The sequence below is a fragment of the Perissodus microlepis genome, chromosome 6 (genome assembly GCF_051167445.1).
Source record: "Perissodus microlepis isolate ML-2025 ecotype Zambia chromosome 6, ASM5116744v1, whole genome shotgun sequence".
Classification (NCBI taxonomy): Eukaryota; Metazoa; Chordata; class Actinopteri; order Cichliformes; family Cichlidae; genus Perissodus; species Perissodus microlepis.
The window spans coordinates 38,185,060-38,206,503 of NC_140466.1; the positions used below are offsets into that span (position 1 = coordinate 38,185,060).

Consider the following 21,444-nt stretch of genomic DNA (forward strand, 5'->3'; position numbering starts at 1 on the left):
ATATCAATGTCATTGGTCCGTATACAGTAGACAAAGTGCGCACTCACCGCCCACTAGATACAGCTGTTAAACTGTTATAGAAACAGTTTACAGCATATCTAATATAGCAGCAACTCAGCATTTTGTCATGTAGACATTGTCAAGACGAACTGCTGTTCAAATTGAGTATCAGAACGGGCAACGAAAGGTGATAAGTGATTGTGAAGCAGGGTTTAACTTAACTGCACAACAGAAAATCAGAAAAACGCTGACCGGGCATACTTACAGTAACAACTGCAGAATTTTAATGGAATAACCTACGAGAGTAGTGCTATTGAACTTTCCGTCTTCTTATGGCCACTGTGTCCCCGGTCTTTCGATGGCTACTTCCAGCAGGATAACTCGCCATGCCGCAAAGCTAAAATAATTTCAAATAGGTTTACTGAACACGATATATTAAACGGTGTTACGGTAGTGCCTATCCCAGCTGTCGAGAGACAGGTCACCAGGCTAACAGGGTTAACGAAGAGAGATAGACAACCTCACCATGTCACCTATGGGCAATTTAGCCTAACCCCATTAACTGCATGTCTTTGGACTGTGGGAGGAAGCCGGAGTACGCGGACAGAACCCACGCAAACACGGGGAGAACATGCATAGCATGATTGTGGAATTGAACTCAGAACCTTCCTGCTGTGATACAACAATGCTAACTAATTTATTTCTCGCTGGTAATGCCCTCATTCATTTTAGGATGCTGGATCTACCTAAGATTCAATTCAATTTTATTATACAGCGCCAATCACAACAGCTGTCGCCTCAAGGCGCTTTATATTGTAAGGCATACTTTACAATAATACAACAGATAAAACCCCCACAATCATGTGACCCCATTTGAACAAAGCTTTGGCAACAGTGGGGAGGAAAAAAAACTAAACTCCCTTTTAACAAGAAGAAACCTCCAGCAGAACTAGGCTCAGGGAGGGGCGATCATCTGCCGTGAGGGAAATAGGACCAGATATGTTGCTAAATTTATTTTTTTCATATTGCGAAATGTTTTAGAAAAAACTAATTATAATAATTTTATGTTATTCAGAGGTTGAATGAAAATACTAGACGCTTCAGTACACCTTAGTGCAGGCTAAACTGTGGTAAAGTTCACAGTAATGCACTGGACTGGTGCAGGACAAGGTGTGATAATCATGCTCAATGTGAGGTTACAAGGGTAGCGGACATTAATTCAAGGTACTGATGCTGATTAGATGTAGTCAATGAATTTTACCTTTTATAGCAGCTTTATAGTGTGTAGAGGTTGGAAATGAGCCATATAGCTTATTGAACAACTGGTTATATCTTCTTGAATTCACTAAATCAGTAAAGACCAGTGGAGTCAGATCACATTCAAAATACAAAGTGTAAACATTCAGTATGAATCCAAAGATGTGACTTGTACTTGAAAATGAGTTTATGCACATTTACCAATCTTGATCCAGCTGGCTTTCCATCAGCTGTACTTTTCCAGTTTGGGCTAAATGACGTCCCTTTTGCTCCAAACACATTATCCAGTCCATATCAGTACAGTACTCAGCCTGATTCATTTTCAATGTTCTCAATTTTTTTTGTGTGTATATATCTATATCTTGATATATAGATAGTCATTTAAAATCTAACTTCCACTACTCTTATATGAATACTCTGGTTGTATGTGTACAGTAAACAAACAGTCACATAAATTGGAGCCTTGTTTTTATTGTTCGCTATCGGTACAAAAAAAGAAAAAAAAAAAAAGGAAAAGAAAAGTGTACAGCATGACTGCATAACCAAGAAGGTGACACACTTGACGTGACAAAATATAATGAATACCTGGTTCACAGGAAATGAGTCAGAGCGAACGTATCAGCATCTGCTTTGATGCTTTCAGACTAACATTCCCTCTCATCAGGGTTTTGGTTGATGATGCTGTTAATTTCTTGCACGATGAGTCAAAACAAAAAAATAACAATAAAGATACTTGGATAATATTTCTTAAAACTCATCAGGGACAAAAATAAAGTTTAGAGAAAGGTACAAGAAAGAGGTCCAAGAATCTTTACAATCAGAATAAAACATAATTAAGAAAATATGAAGTACATGATGAATTTAAAGTGACAGGTTTGGCCTCAAGATATTGGACAAATGCTGAATACAGAGCTGCTGAGCTACCTGGGTCTGTAAGGAAATATATTTATACTATTTATAAGGGAATAGTTATAACTACTTACTTACAGACCCAGGTCTGTAAGTAAGTCTATATTTATTGCTTGTAAAAAAAATTGTTAAAACAATGATCGCTGATTTGAAGTCATTCATCTCTTTAGTTGAAAAATGTATAAACTTATAGATGTTTCAAGTCACAGGAGAGCAGCTTAAAAAGTTTCCCAGATACAGTTTTGCTAGCTTGGGTTCAGAGTTTGCATTCAAAAAAAGAGGTCACTTGATTTTGAAGTTTAAAAAACAATCCCCCCCCCCCCCAAAAAAACAAAATTTATTCTTACACTCCAAGTAAGAAAAAAATATTAAAAAAAAAAAAATCTAAAATCCAGTGTTTCCCCTGAATAAGCTTCCAGACCAACATCTGCACACAACTCTTAACTCGATCTTGTTATCAGCTCATTAATGCAGTATGAGACGGTAATCAGCTATAGAGAGATGCAGGGAAATGTTGCACTGACTCATAGGACAAAATTACATTAAAAAGGTAAAAGAATAAATTAAGTGTAAGTAAGTTAAAGATCATCACAGCTTTTCCAGACAGCTGTATCTGGGGAAGAACCTTCACCTTTTTGGTGCCTGAACCATATAACCGTATAAAAGGTAAGAATCAACCCAATAAATGCACTTTAAAAAAAAACACTAAATTAAGTTAAATTAAGTTATGAAAATTCCCAAACTGTAAATAGTTGCATCCCTCTTTTGTTGATTAAGGCTTCAGATAAAGAGTCAAGAGTCGTTCCTAATCCAGCGGGCTTTGGAAGATCAGTTTGACACAGCTGGTCTCCCTGCTCAGCGGCTGGATGCAGAATGGGCAGGCGGCATGGAAGGCATGTGTGCCATGTGGCAGTGGGATCTGGCTCCAGTACACAGTTGTTTTTTCTGAACAAACATGGCCACAGGGGACAAAGGCGTGGGTAGGGGACTCCGCATCTACGTAGAACCCCGGCTCGCAGCCAAGCCACAGTGGCACATAAGGGCCCCTCGCCCGGCACATGGGGCACTCCCGCTCCTGACACTCTGCTTCAACCTCAGGATCACAGCGCCCTCCCCAGCCATGGTAGCCATGCACATGGCCGCAGCGCAGGTATGCCCATGGCTGCTTCTCATCCAGGACGTCCTTGCGACGCAGGCTGGGGAAGGCCAGTGTGTTGAAGCCCACGGGACACTGTGGCCGCCCGGCATTCAGCTCCTGCCGCAGGGCCTCCAGGTGTTTGACTGTGGGAGTGAGGGACAGTCCTTCGGCCGTGCGCCACAGCAGGGTGGCACCACACAGGTCGATAAGAGACCCATCCACCAGCTCGTTGGACTCAGATTCCACCTTGGAGGGGGGATTAATGACCTGGGATTAATGACCTGGGCCTTGCGCATGTCTGTGTGTAACAGGTTTGCATGTCTTTGTGGGGACCAAAGATTGTAAGTTTACTATACTTGTGGGGACCAACAGCCCTTATGGGGACAAATTCCCCTCCCCCACGTGTTTGAAGACATTTTTGAGTCTCAAAATGTGGTTTTAGTGTCAGGGTTACAATTAGGTTAGGATTAGGGTAAGCAGCTAGGGAAAGCATATCAATTAGATGTCCCCACGAGAATATGAAAACACAACTGTGTGTGTTTGTGTGGTGTGTGAGAGAAAACAGGAGTCGCTCACCATATTCCCCCTCTGCTGAGCTGATCTGGTCTCCCGCAGTGTAAAAACATTCCCACAAACGGAGATTTCCCTCCATTGACCAGGTTTGGAGTCCTGGCAGAAGCCGTGGCGAGGATGCATCACGAGAACTCCATTTGTCGTCAGTGCATCCATCTGCCCATCCTGCATTCTCCACTTGGCTGCCTTCTCCTATGAAGAGGTCAAATGTATGTTTAGCACATTCAAACTGAAGAAATGTTATCACAGGAAATGAGCAGTTTGTGCATTCTACCCCAAGGAAGATGTTTTTAGACGTGTCAAAGCCTGCGGCGTAAATCCGTGCAGAGTAAGGTGGGTTTCTTTGGCAGATGATGCGGCAGGCAAAGCGGGAGATGGTGCTCTGAAGTGTCTGACTGTCAGCTTGGTTCTGACCTCCAGGCACAGTATCCGTAACCACAAAGTCAATGGGACTCTCTGTAGAACGGCCAATCTGTAATTACACAGAAACAAGTGCTCATGTCTTGCTTGTTTTCAGTGGTGTTCATTATGCTACCTACAGAACATATTTTGTGGTAGACACCACTTTAATAAAGAAAGCTGACATGTAACAATGTCATTCATCCAGTGTTCACTTTGACCTAAAAAGATAATACTGAAAATCACAAGGTTTAATATCCATGTAGGGTGTATGCTTTTCAAACTACACACCTGGAACATGTCTGTGTTGCTGTCATGAGTGTACTCCACCACCACTGTCTGTGCGCGAGACAGTGTGTATGAAATACTGTGCTGCTCCTTGTTGCTGACGGCCTTAACAAAACAAACATGAAACAAGAAGCTCTGTTAGTGTGTTTAAGACATGAAAGAATTTCTTCTACAGCAATCGCGGGGATGTTAATACTGATGGAGGAAGCATGTCAGGAAGAGTATTTTGAAACCGGTAACAAATTCAAGATGTTTTAGTTAAATCCTATTAAGGGCATGTTCCATGTAGAGCATCATATTTAACCTGCAGACCTTTAAGATAGAACTGATTAAAAGAGTTAAGTATGCGTTCCATATTCATTGTAGTTTCCTCACACTCGGTCATATTTAGATTAGAATACACCAGAAATGTGCCACTTTAATTTGTGTTGAGCTCTCACCTTGGCAGCTTGAGGTGTGCATGACATGTGGACAGTGCTCGGTTTCACACCGTTGGCCTTATTTCTGCGACACAAAGCGAAGCGGCTTTTCCGCCTCCCCTTGTCTCCACAGGGTAGAGACCCATTACACCTGAACACAGAGGATAACGATGAGCAAAACTGCTTTATGTTCAGCTGCATTTCAAAAGGCATTTTAATTTTAATAATACATTATTATGAATGAATGAACCAAAGACAATGGCAAATCAGAAAATCATCTCCTGGCAGCTCAGCATTTAAATCAACTTAGAGTATGTTCATCTAGAGTTAAGCAGTGAGTAAGGAAACAAAGTGTCAGTGGTGCTCCAAATATTAGGAATCAACCTGGGAATGGAGAGAGCAGTGCCTCCATTTTAATCCACTAGACTGAGGATATTTCAACTCTACCTGAGCACTCGAAGTGCTTTATTCAACATGCCTTGTTCACTCATTTGCACAAGCACTTTTTTGTATGCTTCAGTGCTTTCTAACATTTACACTCTGATGGATGTATCAAAGAGCAGCTTGGGGTTAGTTAGGATATCTGGTATGCAGACTGGCGCAACCAGGGATCAAACCACACCCCTTCAGACTAGTAGAGGACCTGCTCGACCTGCTGAGCTTCAGTAACGTGTCAGTGCTAATCATAGGAAGGAAGAAACGAGCAGTTGTAATTAACTTTTTAAATTATTTATTTTTAGGAAAACACAGATTTAAAGAAAGCTTTAAAGATTTAAACATGGTTATCCCAACTGAGCCTTCATTAAATCAGTCAAAGATACACAGGAAAGAAGGTCAGACACCAACTAGGGAGAAACCGAATGACAAACAGAACAACATTGCCATCCCTTATGTAGCAGGTTTATCAGAGAATTTTCTCCAAGCATGACTTCAAACCCCACCACACCCTCAGACAAAAACTGGTTCATCCCAAGGATGAGACTCCCACACACAAACTAAACAATGTAATGTATGCTGTGTAGTGCAGTGAGGAGTGCTCAGACCTCTACACTGGAGAAACCAAACAGCTCCTCCATAAACACACAGCACAACATAGAAGCGCCACCTCGACAGGACGAGACTCAGCTGTACATTCGCATCTATTAGATAAAAGGTCACTCCTTCGAGGACACCGATGTTCACATTTTAGACTGAGAAGACAGATGAACAGACCAGGTGGCTTACAACACCAACTGTCTGCCACCTATAACGCGTTTTTTAAAAATCCCTTGTCAGGCACCTCAACCCCCATCTTGACCAGGATGATTGAAGACCTACACAGACGTATTCAGTAAAAACGTAATCCAAAAAAACATTTACTCCAATTTCTTAAAATCTCTGCTTTAATGTTCGCCAATGTAACCATGTCTAATCTGATCCAATCTTAGCCTGCCTGGAACTGGGGCTGACGTGGTCTAAATCAGTGATCAGTTTTGGATCCATCCTGCCTTGCAAGTGAACTCCACTCTCTTCATTATGATACCCTCGGGTGGATCTGAATTGGCCCACCATGTCCCACTTTTAAGTGAAAAAAAATGTGAGATTCAGCATCTGAATTTCAGACACTGACCGCACAAAATATTGTTTGACATAATTTGACTAAATCTTAATCTATGAACAAATTTTAACATGACATATTCAGAAGACGGACTCTGCAGCTGCAATTAAAGCTCTCTTTGAAATACATTTTATACAGTTTAAGTCTTAAATTTCAGACTCTTCACATCATCTCCAAGATGACAGCTATCTTTCCGTGTGACCGATTACAACATGACAATTGATTCATTGATTGGTGTGTTCTATGGCTAAAGCTTTATTTAAACAGCGTTTGATAAAGTGACACACAGGTCTGCAGTACGAGGAAATTGTGGACAAAAATGCTCCTCTTAGACGGTCAGCCAGAGTCACAGAGTTAGAAAGATGAAGACTATAGTTTTTATTCTGAGCTGATATACATCTGTAACGCAACTGCTGTTTCAACCTTATTTATGAGTGTGAAAGCGCTCAGTAAAGTGAGTTGGAGTTGAAGTTAACTCACTTTTTGGAAAAGAAGACCCAAAGCGTCCCTCAACTCATGGTTAACAAACTCAGAGCCGTTAGCTAAACCTGCAGGTCCCAGGTCTGCATCCAATAGAAAAACAAATAAAACGAAACTTCTCTGAATTTCCCAGACAAACTGTTGCAGCCTCACCAACAACAAGGAACCACCTAACAGAAATTTATGCCTGACAACCCTAGCAGCTTCACTTTCAGTTTTCTCTGCTAGTTTGTGTTGGCTAAACACACCGAGGCCGTTTCTCTGTAGTGTAGGTAAAAAGACAAAGAGATATTGCCCAAACATTCCTTCCACAGCTTTCACTGCAGACAGGAAGCTTTGAGGGAGGGAGCAAAAAGTAACTACGGTTTCAGTCCAGAATTAAAAGCAGGATGCTGCGGTTAAGAGATTTATAGGTTATCCAACTGAGCCATTAGGATACCATTAAATGTGTCTGTTTTTTAAAAGCAAACTATCATGTTTTGAAAATTAACAAAAAACAAAAAATACAAAACAATGACAGCACTGCTGTCGTCCTGATGTGTTTAACATTTGAAAACACAATCCTGAATGTTATGGGGGCTCCAATAAGAGTCAGTTTAACTGAAGTTATCTTCAGAGTCAGGCTGCTGTTAGCTGCAGGTCAAGTAAACAGTTGAGACAAGCCATTCTTTCACTGGTTAATGCAAACTTCCTGCGTTTGAGATGAAGTACCAGCCACCTTTTTCTTAGACAAACACTAGCCACCCCAGTTCCGCTGTGGCTCCACTCTATGAACCACGCTACAATGTATGTTTTCACAAACTATGTGGATCTTTCTAATTAAATCTTATGACTAGTGTAATTGCCAGCCTCAGGGCAATCCAGACTGTTTAATTCCACGTGTGGTCACAATAATACAAAAGCAAACAAAAGGGCTAAAACCACAGCAGCCACCACGTTCCTGACCCGACCTCCCTGAACCGCAGGCTCACTCTTGTGTGCACAGTGAATGGCCTTTAGTCAGGAAGTCGGCAGCATTTAAAGGCTGCGGTTGAGTTTCCCAACACACTGGACTGGATTTAAGCTTTAGTTATGCAGCACCCAACTGAATTTCTCACACTACAAGGCACATTAAAATAAAGAGACTTGCTTAAACCTACCCAAGTTTAGTCAATTTCTTACCTAAAACAGTGACGCTTATAAACTTCAAGGCACACAAACAAAGACTGCCAGGCCCTTTTAGATCAACAACAGCACAATGGCAAAATATTGTGTACTTTATACTACAGCTAAAGAAGTTGAATGTTACAACCAGATCGGATCGGTTATCAAACTCCAAAAATGGTTTTGATGACATCAAAAATATGTCTGCAATATCCAGCTGTTTTATCGTTTGGTTTAGAATTACTACGTACATTTTAGAAATTAAAAGGGATTTTAAAGAGACTTTTACCAAACACTAGCCACCCCAAGCACACAAGTTTCCAGGAACATATCTATAAGATACAGTCTAGAAATGGTTCAGATAGCCTCAAAAGTTTATCATGATATATCATGGAAGTTTGTGATTATGATATTTATAAAAAAAATATAGATAAAATATTGAAGAAAGTTGTATAAGTGATTGCAGCTTGCAAGCACTAAACTTTTTTTATAAGTGCAAACAAAATTAAGGATGTATCCCGTCTTCCTTTTCCAGGATTTTACTGTCATTAATGACAATCACATTCATGCCTAAACCCAATTAAAAATAAAACATTAAGCTAACATTAGATGTCTTTGGCTTGCGGGAGGAGGCCAGAGTCCTTTACATGTAAATGAGTGGTTGTGACATTTATTAAAACATTTAGTTTTAGACCATATTAAAGTCCCCTATCAGTTATGAATTTTCAACTCCTTTTTCTACATCCACTGTATAGAACAACTTTCTAGTATCAATTTCAAAAACCTACGTCGCCTTGTTCTCAAGTTATCATATTCACAACATTTTCAGAAAGCTTACTCTGACCTTGAGATTGAGATCACAGAGATTCAAACTTGTCCCAGATTTTTTGTAGATGTGCCTCTGGTATCAATTTGAAGCTCCTATGCTGCTTTGATCTCGAGTTATCGCATTCACAAACTTAGGTGCCCACACCACCCGCCTGGCAGGGTGATGACAGTACCCCATCTTTCCACCTGAAGGGCTTTTACTCTGTGGGTTTAGAGCGAATTTGCCTCTGTGGTCTGTGGGTTTATAATGAGTGAGCGTACACAGTGTCTGCATTAACCACTTTTCCCTTTGACAAAAAGCAAATACGCAGATGTTGATTCCTGCCATGTCAGTTGTTCTTTATCTTACCATGACTGGGACTGCTGTATTAACCATCTCCACTGGCGGAAGAAATTCATATTTATTATGCATGTTTGGTTACTGTATGCCTTTTAAGTTTGATATTGAGACAACAGAACTCAAATGGAATCCCTTCTTACAGCTAAATCCCCCTGTTAAAAAAATGTAAGAAAGGGTTTCCTCTTGTTAAGCCAAACACTTTGTGTTTTCACCATCGTTGATTTCTTGCCTGAAGGAGGTTTCATGTGTGCCTGTGGGTAAAATAATCGGATTTTTTTCCCTCCTTCCTGGAAGGCACAACATTGATCAAAAACTGCTTATTTCCTACACATTCAACAGTTTTAAAAAGGATTTTAAAGAAAAAAAATGGTCTGAAGAAGTTCTGCTTTGATGACTTATGAATGTATGTGAACTCAGTAATTAACCGCTTACCCCAGAACGATGAGCTCCCCATATTTGACAGGTCCTTTGGTAGACATAAGGTGGGTGGAGATGTTTTCCTGACCCAGCGAAAACATCTGTGCAGGATTCTGAAAAAGGCAGGCTGAGTACCATCAGAGATTCTCTACTGAAAGAGGCACACAGCCCACCACCTGCAGACACAATCAGACCAAGGTTTATATTCTTGCATATAAAATCTTCAAAAGTTTTCATGATTCGGTTTTAAAGAAAAATAATGAAAAACATACATCACTGAATATTCACTTTAAAAACCTTTAGGCATTCATATAAACACACAAAGGCTTCAACACAATCCTATTCATTGCTACAATACACCCAGTGTCTTTGTACTGGGAGCAACAGTGGCGCACAATGTATCCATTCAAATCTACTGAGTGTTGTTGGGGTAATGCAGGGTCCATTTTATCTGTGAAGGCTGACTCACTTAGAAACACGCCAGGACTGATGTTATGTTCTTTTGTACTATGAAATAAACAAAAAACAGAAGAACAGAAAACACTTAACAAGCTGAGCCTGTATTCAGAATCCCAGCTCTGATGTCAAAAGGCCAAAGAGGACACATCATGATTATCTAAATCTGCGTGTTACACGATTATGACAAATACTGCACTGATCTCGACTGGTTGTCACACAGATGTGGGTATGTTGAAGGACCCCCAATTTTTTTCTTTGAGCGCAATCCCTAGAGTTAATATTCTAGCTTATGGAAAAAGTGTGGCAGATCACCGTCACAGGTTCAGGTATTATTCCGCTCTTTGTTCGGCATTGCTAATATTCTGAAAATACCATTTTAAGCAACGCTTAAAAAAAAATGCATTTTTTTAAAAGGGCTGTTTTTAAAAAAAATATTTCTTCACTCAACTTTTAAGGATTGCAAGAAGAAAAACTATCAATGAGTGTTGGCTATAGTAACAGGCTAAGAAGGACACGTTCAGCATAGCTGATGGACCAGTAAACGTTGTGCTATGCAAGCCGACTGGCCATGACAGTGTTTTCCTATAATCACATTTTTCAGAACAGGGAAAAAACAACTCAGTGTTGAGAAAATAAGTATAATCCTGCTACATTAAACTCATCTTTGACATTTTACCTGACCAGCTCAGTTATTAAGACACTAATTTATGATGCATCTTTGTTACACCCCATCCAGAACTGACATCTCTGTCTCACTGCATTGAACAGTTTTCTCCACAAAAGTAACAATACGAATTAGGGCTGCCACGAGTAGTCGACTAGTCACGATTACGTCGACTATCAAAATCGTCGACGACTGATTTAATAGTCGACGCGTCGTTTGCAGCTTTGTAAGATCCCAAAAGACGCAGGAATAAGTAGTAGGATTTAAGAGTGTAATAACGGACTGAAACAGAAGATGGCAGCACTGCATGTACAGGGATGCCAGTTGCCGTTAAACCCCGAAGAAGAAGAAGCTCTGTCCCAGAATTCATAGGGCAGCCCAGCTCAGTTTCCAGCAACGGCGGCAGCTAGTTAGTTAGTTTTAATAGACACCACATATTTTCAAAAGCGCTCCGACGTTTTCAGAGACGTCTGTTACCCACTAGCTCGATAGTTAGCCGGTGGCAATGCTCACTAGAGCCGTGAGAACACCGGACTCCCGGCAAATCGTTTTCAAACCCACCGCCGTCTTTCGCTACTCAGGTTAAACATGATATATAAGTCCTTTAGATAACTTAAAAATTTTATTGTTTGGCTTTTTTAATATTTTATTTGTTCCTGAGTAAATCGGTTTGGCTGAGATTAAAGTTATAGTTTTTACACAGCTGAATAAACGTCAAGCAGACAGCTGATTATCAGAAGTGTGAGATGCTGGAGAATATACTCCGGTGTCCTGTTATATTTTAGATAGCAAGGAGTTTATTAAACTTCACCGAAACAATCTGCAAATTTCATTAAAATTTAACAAACTATCATCTTGTCTTTATTTTTAGTTAGCACATACCTGAAACACTTAAAGCTGTAAGCTAATGATAGTTATATAAGAGCAGATGCTGCTGGTGCAATAAGCTGTACGTTTTACGTCCAATGGATGATGATCTGATTAGTCGACTAATCGCAAAATTAATCGGTGACTAGTCGACTATCAAAATAATCGTTTGTGGCAGCCCTAATACGAATATTGAATGAGTGGAGAATGTAAAAAATACACGTGAGTGTGCAGATTAAAGGTTTTAGAAGATTCAGCTTTCATTTTTCCCACAATACAAAGGTTGACAATACAGTAGTAGTGTAGGTGACACCATAGCTTATAGTGAAGCTGAAGCTGCTCCTCTTCCATGATTGTTCTCTCTGCACCCAGTAAAGCATACAAATGGCTGTTAAACCCTGATCTTTTGGTTGTGGGGGAAACTGGTTACATATTTGTGGTATAGACTAAAATGATTAACTAAATGTTTAGTGGAGAAGACTGTTCTTGACCTTTTAAGCTTATGAACAAAACACTAAAATTTCAGTAACGTTCACCAATATTTATATTTAGAAGTCCATTACAAAGCAGAATTGTCTACAGCCAATAAGTTCAGATCAGGCCTCAGAGCACAAGAAGAAAGAAGGTAGAAGGAGTAACAGTTAAGTTTCGCAAACATCATCCAACATAATCATTATTCCAGGCAGGACAAACTGAAGCCTTTACGGCATGTTTCCTCTTAATACCACAGATAAAAGCATGATACAGCTAAGTGACGGGAAACAAGGAGTATATCAAGACACTATCAAGATAAGCTGGTATCAAAGCAACTTAGCAGAAAATGTATTAAAAGCTGTTAGGATGTGGCATTTCGCTTCTAGATGAAGATATGCTGATGGTGATAAGCGCTATTCTGCGTTAGCGTGCACTGAAAAGCTGTGCCATTTCTTGCTTCCCATCAGTCTTTCATTTTAGCACATACTTCACACCCAGAAGCCTTTCATGTGTTTTCTGCAGTATCAGAGCTTTTTGAGTTGTTTTCCCCCACTCAGGTGTCCTCATGCTCTTCAACTTTACAATTTAAGAATGCATGAACTTTAAAACAAAACAGTTACCTTATGCATTTTCACTAAAGCAAATTTTAATAATCAACCTACTTTAAATACTGTTAGGTAAGATCATCTAAAACAATTTTGCATAAATAAATAATAAAGTATTATTAATAATAATAATAATTAAACAAAAATATTAAAAAATATATACATCCATAAATGGTGTTATTTACTGATTCTTATTTGCAAATATCATTCAACAGGGCCAGTACCTGCTAATCCAGGATAAACACATGCACCTGTACGTTTCTACATCTACAATTAATTATCAACAAGAGCTTTAATGATAGTGATAATGATGAATGTGTAGTACGCCACCTGCCTATCTTTAAATACACTGCTGAAGGCTGACACTAGCTATGGCTGAATCTCAGTTGTGGACAAGGACAGGGTCAACTGAAGATACCACAGACCAGTATATTTAATGATGCAGCCGTAACTTGTGTTTTATATTGAATAAAAATGTTGAATAAAAAATTCTGACCCTTAAACTATTAGAGGTGGGAATCACCATACATCCCACGATACGATATGATCACAATACTTAACGCACGATACGATATTATTGCAATTTTTTAAAATATTTTGCGATATTCAGATTCTGTACATAAAGGTAAACTTTATCAATATTCATTTTATCTAATATCAAAGTCTCGCACTCAGTCTTTCTCTCATTTCAGTCAGTTTTATTGTTGACAAACTGAACGGTTTGTATTACAGTCTAGTCCAACTTAGCTGAATGCAACCATCTGGTACAATTATAGCTATTATGAACTATGCAATTTATGAAAACTATGCAGCGCATTCAGCAACTGAAGAATTTGAAAGTAAATTAAAACAAAATATAATTTTACATTAAATAAAAAAAGTTTTAAACGTAATTAAAATAAAACATGTCTTAAATTAAAATAAGTAAACTGTCATGTTTATTGCTGCCAAAAAAAAGTTAAACACATTTGGACAGTGTCAGGATTCTTGCTCAGAAAAAGGATCAACATGCTCTGAAGTCAGAGCACAAAAACCTTTTTTGTAACAAAGTATCGATTTCTGCTGTCCCTGTATCGATACATTATTAGCAAACAAAATATCACGATACTACACAGAATCGATTTTTTCCCCCACCCCTATAAACTATAGATCTGTAACACCTGCTGCATCTGCTGACTGAGGCTACGTCCACACGTACCCGGGTATTTTTGAAAACGCAGATTTTTCTATGCGTTTGCACCTTTCGTCCACACGTAAACTGCGTTTTCGGTCACTGAAAACGGAGATTTCTAAAAACGCTTGCCAGGGTGGATATTTTCGAAAACTCAGTTTTTGCATTTACGTGTGGACGAGAAAAACTGAGAAAACGCAGAAAATGCAGCGTCAAAGGTGTGCGCCTTTTTTGACGTCACACTGTGCGCCACGTTATTGTTTTGGTGAAATGAATTTCTACAATACTGTTACTGTTAATTGTACTCTCTGCAGTGTTTAAATGCTTACATATACACACACAGTTACTGTCCCTCCACACATACGACTCGGTTCTGCTTCTATGCCCCAGCTTTGTTTACTATTTCCCACCGAGGCTTCTAGACTTCTGATTGGTCAACATTTCTACACGGTTAGGAATATATCGCCACCTGTTGCTTTGGCATGTTCCTAGCAGCGTTTTCCTTCATTTCTGCGTTTACGTGTGGACGGGATTATTTTTTAAAACGAAAACGGAAAATCTCCGTTTTCAAAAATACCCGTGTACGTGTGGACGTAGCCTCAATTCATAGCGTGTGATTCACATCATCTTCATCACAGGCCATTCCTGTCTGGCCACATAAGGTTAATCACTTAGAATAACTGATTTTCTGCATACTATGACTAAATGTCCTACTGTATGGATCTATCTCAGGTTTACATTAAAAGGAAAATGCATTAAATGAACTGAATTAATCTGTTGCTTCCTACAAGTACATCAAAATATGTCACTTCTTCAAAATGCCACACTTGCAAAAGGAATTATGTTGTGAAGCAGAAAAATTATCAACATAAAAATTATTCTGAACAAATCTGTAACATTGTAATAATTATTTTACATTACACAATGTTTCCAAGTTCATTGCTATAAGAATTATATAGACACACAGCTTTCAATTTCTGACTTCATTTTAAAAACATCCTATGGCTAAAATTAAAGATAAACCTTGTAGGATCTCCTTGCAGCTGAGTGGAAAGCTTAAGAGGTAATGTGATTTCAGTGCATTTACAACAAAGCGATGTCCCCATGACTATCCAATGCCCTCAAAAATGGCCAAAGTTTATTTCAGTGAACTGCAGGGTTGCAGAGACACAGTCACTATCTGTAAATTGACACCAGATAACAAGGTTGAGTTCGAAAGTGACTTCACTCCTCTTTCTCGTGTGCGTCTCTTGTGCGTCTTTTCCCTCTTGTGAAAGCAATGTAGATTCTGACATAGATGCTATGTTCATACTGCAACTCAGAGCTGATTGTATCCCGCCTTTGTGACCCATCTCTCAATTTGTAATCAGCCTCAACAACGCAAAGCTCAAATGGAGTCACGGCTCCTCACGCGACCTAGTTTGGGCTGCCGTTTCTCACCACTGGCATGGTGACGATTCAGCCTTGATGTCATTTGATGGAAGCGCTGTTACTTTAGGTTATCAACATCAGCCTCTTATAAAAGAGTACAAATTTTTAGTGTACCATAATTAGTTAACTTAAGCGGATGGGTATCAGCTGAATACCTGACTGCAAACTACATTGTCTGCTGCCTTCTTAATTTTTAAACACACTTTTTTGGAAAGTCAAGCTCAATTTCACTAGCCACACGTGGGCCAGATTACTGCCAGATCTGTTAAATCAAGATATCACTTAAATAGAATCTGTCCTACAAAGTGGAGTAGACTAAAAAGACTTCAAAACGCAACACATCTCACAGTCTAAAGAAACAAACACAGTCACTGACATCCACCAGCCAGAAAAGGTTTACCAACCATTTCTAAGGCTTTGAGACTCCATTGATCCATGGTGTAAGCCATTTCCCACAAACAAACAAAAACTTCCAACAGTGGGGAACCTTCCCAGGAGTACCAGGCCTACCAAAAACACAAAAAAATTCATTGACAACTCATCCCAGGAGGTCAAAGAAGAAACATCATCTAAAGAACTAATAAAATCCATAGGAGAGTACAAGTACAAAAGGGTAATGTCACATTTGCCAAAAAAAACATCTTAATGATAACCAAAGCTTTTCGGAAAATAGCCCGTAGACTGAGGAGGCAAAAGGTGAACTTTTTGGAAAGTTAACATTCCATTTCATATGGGTATGAACTAACAACACTTCCTCTACAGTGATGTGAAACACCCTTGCAAACATTTGCAGTTCTTGGTGTCAAAAGTGCCACACCAGCAGGTTCAGGGGGAAATTCACTTTCAGATCGGGCCAGGTATGTCTAAATAGCCTTTTTCCCCATTAATAAATAAAATCATGATTTAAAAATTGCAATTTGTAATTCTCATGCCATCTATGTTTAATATTACTTTACATCATATAATAAATGATGTTCCAAAAATAAAAAAAAAAGAAAGACATCAGAAACAGGGAAAATACTTTTCCACAGCACTGTACATTGAGCTGTTGGTCACTTTTTTTCTTTATCCACTATGAAAAAAAAAAAAAAAAACAGACTATAAAGACAACAGAATAACACCTGACACAAACGGGTACCTCTATCTGTCCACTATATTGTTTCATTACTGTGAAAGTAAGGTGTTTACAGTACACAAAACTGCAGAATATTCACTGGAATACCAATCAGGATGGCTCACACTTATTTAGCCAAGCCAGAACGCCAGCATGGGATAAAACCATTATTAGGATTAAGACAATCCTAAAGTGCAAAGAACTATCATGGCTATGAGAGTTGGAGCCCTTCTATGGCTTAGATGTACATGATGAAACTCTTAAAAGAAATCTATTTTAAATTTATGAACTATGCTAGAAAATTATGAGTTTACTTGGAACATCCAACCAGTATTTCTAAAACTCTGTGATCTGTAACTATTATTGAGTTGAAATAAAAGATTAAGTTATTCTAATCTAAAGCTCAAAGGAAATGTCAGCCAAGAGTTGTGGGTACTATACAAGTTAGTTAGCAAAAGATGGACACAACAGGATAAGCTCTCATGTACAGTAATATTAAAGAAATAACAGGGGGGTGGGGGCGGAGGTGTTGGATGTTTACCAAACCAGACCAGCTACAAGGTACAAGACCTATACCATTCTTTGATGATTCCACATAACCTCTGAAGAAGAAATACCTCCCACTCCACACACATACCGCAGATGTGCCTGCAGAACACGAGCAGGCATGTTCTGCAGATACCTAAGAGGGGTGTGAAAAAGCGGGGACCGGCCAAAAAAAAGTCAACATTTTCAGAGATCTCCTCACTCCAGTGGTAAAAAGTCAAAAACTTTCTGTTTCACTATCTGGGTGTTAATTGGCTCTCTGGTGACAAAGTTGGGACAACTACCATCTTTAGCATTTCAGAGTTCTCCCACAGATTCGCCCTCAGGATTAATATCATAATTTTTCTGCCCTTTTGTTTGTGAATACCAGTTTGAACAACAGCCACAGAAACGTTAAAGTATGTAAATCAGCTATAAATTGTGATATTCTGACAATGAAATATCTCAATTTACGTAAACTGTAAGCATCACTTCTGTTTATCCTCTGGTGCAACTCTCACCTAGAACTCCAAACTTTCCAGGCTTTAGATCAACATTCGTCTTTGAAGATGGGCTGACACATCTGTAGGCTTTTAATATGAGGGGACAGTTGGACAAAAAGGGCAAAGTTTTAACATTAAAATGGGGAACAAAAGCATCGTCTGTGGAGACAGATGCTCTGGTAGGATGGTGAATGCTAATGAGTCTGTGTGGCCAGGACAAAGAAGGCCAGCTGGGCTACAGGACAGGACGGAGTACCACCACGGACAGAGCCCTGTTTAAGACACTAAATATAAACACACTATATGTTTTACCTAATATGAATAATAACTTCAAATCCTGAATTCAATGAGCTGCAGAATATAGCAATGCTGTGTGTACATTTTAATTAAATATCTGGAGCTCTACTTGTGGCCACTCTATTGTGGACAAATCAGTACGACACACTATTACAGAAAAGAAGCTATGTTAGTGGAGTCAGCAGACACTTCAGAGCCGTTTATGACACACATACACACAGGACACCAACTCCACTTTACAAGTTACTACGAAAAGGACGTGTCACCGTAATTTATTACGAAATTTAATACCATATACGACCATAAAAGCGTCGATAAAATTTGATTTACGTTTCCCAAAACTCACACATCCCCCCCCCAAAAAAAACTTGTGTTTGGAATTTTGTCAGTGAAAAAAAAACGCTTATCAACCTAAACCTATGGCGCTTTCAACCTAAATCTTGAATTGTTTAAGAGATTGGGTATACTGTTGTTGCCCTATATAACGTCATTACGGTAACTCGTAGCTAGTTAGCATTTTTCGATCGTAAAACTTGAGAAAAAGCAGAGAATGTGTTAGTTCATTAGGTACTTATTTAGCATAAGGTTACCACTAACTGCAGAGGACTAAGGCCGAGTTAGTGGCGCTAACAATGACGAAAAGAATCAACTCCTTAGACAATTAACTCACCGAAGTTACTGTTCGTCTTAAAGCAGTCTCACGTCCCGGATGTCTTTGTTCCAGGAACAAACGCTGTTAGCCGTTTTAGACCATAAAATGTCACAGTTACTTAAATGTTTAGCAGGAGTTCGGCGACTTTTTATCGATATTGTTCCTAACAAAACCACACTGAGCGAATGCTGGCTTAACCGTTTTCAAACTCAACTGCGCCTCTTAGCTATCAAGGCTACTGATTTCCGGTTAACATTTCAGAGTAAAACAACTTAACTTACTTGAATACCAAAATACTCAATACTTACTCAAATGCCAAATTGTTTTCAAGCTGAAGTAAATGCCAGTAGTTTGTCTTATAAACTTGAACGTCTACTTTTAGTTTTTAGTTTACTCATAGTTAATTAAGAGAACCTGGTTATTTGAGATGGTTGCACCATTAACACTTGTTTTATTATGAAAATACAAAACCTGTACTTCCAGTTTTCTCTGCGGTCTGCGTGTGTAGCCGTGAACAAACAACTATGATTTTAGGTTTATGACTTACTGCAGCTGTTACCCCAATAAGACATCCTCTCAAATTAGTCAAATGTTTCCTCACATTAGGTCATTCAGCTAAATTAAAATCAAACTCTGAATCTGAATCTGAATACTTATTAATCCTGAGGGCAATGGTTTGGTAACAATCAATTAAAATATATATATGAAAGACAGGAAATGTAACTGTAACTGTAACTGTAAGAAGAATGTAAACCACACAGCACAGATGACAGCACACAAGCATAAAACCTCCTGCGCATGAAATAATATATTTAAAGCCAAGAAGTCGGTAGTGAGCAAAATACGTGTCAAGTACATTCCAGGGTCCTTAATCGCCGGAAATGAGTAAGCTGGGATAATATGTATTTAAAATGTTAATAATCTCTGTTTAAACGTGTCGTGTCAGTTATACGTTTTGGTACGTTAGGCTGCTGCGTAAACTTTTGGAAGACAGGAGTGAGTTACCAACTGGTTTATTTTGATTAACCGTCCCCAAAGATGTATAGTTCCTACAAGCTTCATCCTGTTCCTAAATTTACTTAAAAAAGTTATCTTGGTAGTTGTTGTTTGGGTTTTTTTTTAAATGTAAATAGTGTTGATTTTTTTTATTAGTATTTTTTCCAGTCATGTCACAACACAATTTAAATCAGATATTATACCTAAAACATCGACCCGTCTATTTTCTTATACCAGTTTGAGGCAGGTTAACACATAGAGACAGACAACAGATAAAAATAACAAGTGCTGGATAAACAGAACAGCTGTAACAAGGTTGGTTAAGGTAAAACGCTGTGCTGTGCTTGTAATGGAAGAAGAGCACTGTCCAACTTTGAAGTGATCTTAGTTCCTGGAAAATGAGCCATGTTCCTTTACTGAGAGTATTGGATCTGATTTTTACAGCCTATTTTGTATTTAGGATCCCAAGGTTTCCTAAACAACAGGAATAATAGCATACACTAACAGTCATGTCAGACATTACTAACTGCAGTGTGCCTAATTACTCACTGTGTAGACTAAACACTGAATTGCAGGAGACTGAATTCAACGTTTCTTATATGCAGGAAGATTAAACTCTGATGTCACAGTTCAACCTGTCAAGGTCTAAATCATCTGATTGAAGACAACGCTGATAATCTTCAGATATGAATTTTATATGCTATAAATTTTTATAGCATATATAGCTATATGCTCAAGTCAACCCTGCAACACAAAGCGCATGTGGCACGGCATCCATGCCATCACTAACTACAGGAAGACGACACCTGCCTGCCATGGTGACGCCTCCCTACCAGATGCACTGAACAACTTCTGCACGGTTTGACGCTCAGAATGATGTGTTGGTGAGAAAGTCGAACCCCACTCCTGGACTTTCTGACAGAGAGACCAGACAGTTCGGATCGGTAACAGCATCTCAACACCACTACACTGAGCACTGGAGCCCCTCAGGGCTGTGTGCTCAGCCCACTGCTGTTCACTCTGCTGACTCACGACTGTGCAGCAATGCACAGTTAGAGACACATCATCAAGTTCACCGATGACATGAGTGTGATGGGTGTCATCAGCAGCTTTGATCTTTACTTTCATCTTCTTCTGCCTTTTCCAATTCTATTTAAACAACTGACAGACAATTTGTTCTTTTTAAGCATCCTTTAAGAACATTGTGGTGCTGTGAAAATCACATAAGGATAGCATGACTGATGTTTTCTTTGATTACACAAACCTCATGCAGGAGTAGTAAATGAATAATAGCTATTGCTTTTTAAATAACTGGATATCAATGACTTTAGCTTATTATATAATATTATACAGCATATTTCTAACCAACTCAACTGTGCAGTTCAATTTCTCTTGACAGCACTTTCTTTAAAAATATAACACATTTTGGGATGAACTTGAAAGAAAGGCACCATGGCATCATCTGGCAGCAGAGTTTTATCAAGAATGTCTTGGTATGTTTTTTCATTCATCCTTTAATTATTTGAAGTGTGGCTGTAGCCTACTGCTGCTGAAATACTGAAAAACAGACACCATCATGTTCCCACCTCCAAAATTCACTGTTGATGCAGACTGGGCAACTTTCTGCTGGCTGGTTTAACTGTCTGGATTTTGGCCAAATGTATAATTGCCAGATTCTGATCCACTTCCTTTCCTGGTCCTTGTTATGAGTTTTTTTTAGAAGCTGTGCAATACTGTACAGCAGATTAATGGGACAGCACTGCAGATGCTTTAAAACCTGCCATAGAATCCTCTTGTTCTTCAACATTAAAGTAATCCAGTGACAGTTATGCGTATTTCCACTGCTGTACAGCAAGCAATAACTGTTAATAATTAATTTTGCAAACTTTATTTTTCAA

General features: G+C 39.0%; 1 protein-coding gene across 1 annotated transcript; it reads right to left on the reverse strand.

Moving 5' to 3' along the window:
• Window positions 1-1,708: 1,708 nt before the first annotated feature.
• Window positions 1,709-18,773, reverse strand: LOC146386206 (E3 ubiquitin-protein ligase pellino homolog 1-like). Its single transcript, XM_084932286.1, has 7 exons — window positions 18,569-18,773; window positions 9,804-9,964; window positions 5,005-5,134; window positions 4,568-4,669; window positions 4,152-4,349; window positions 3,881-4,069; window positions 1,709-3,550 (listed from the first exon to the last, which is right to left on the reverse strand). The coding sequence occupies exons 2-7, from the start codon at window positions 9,887-9,889 to the stop codon at window positions 2,972-2,974; spliced, it is 1,284 nt and encodes a 427-aa protein (XP_084788412.1). The 5' UTR covers window positions 9,890-9,964; window positions 18,569-18,773; the 3' UTR covers window positions 1,709-2,971.
• Window positions 18,774-21,444: the final 2,671 nt, after the last annotated feature.

Coding starts and splice junctions, on each gene's coding strand:
- LOC146386206 (XM_084932286.1), bottom strand. CDS start 9,889: ATGTTTTCGCTGGGTCAGGAAAACATCTCCACCCACCTTATGTCTACC. Junction 5,135..9,803: donor GGGGAGCTCATCGTTCTGGG/GTAAGCGGTTAA, acceptor CTCTGTGTTCAG/GTGTAATGGGTCTCTACCCT. Junction 3,551..3,880: donor CTCAGCAGAGGGGGAATATG/GTGAGCGACTCC, acceptor CCCCCCTCCAAG/GTGGAATCTGAGTCCAACGA.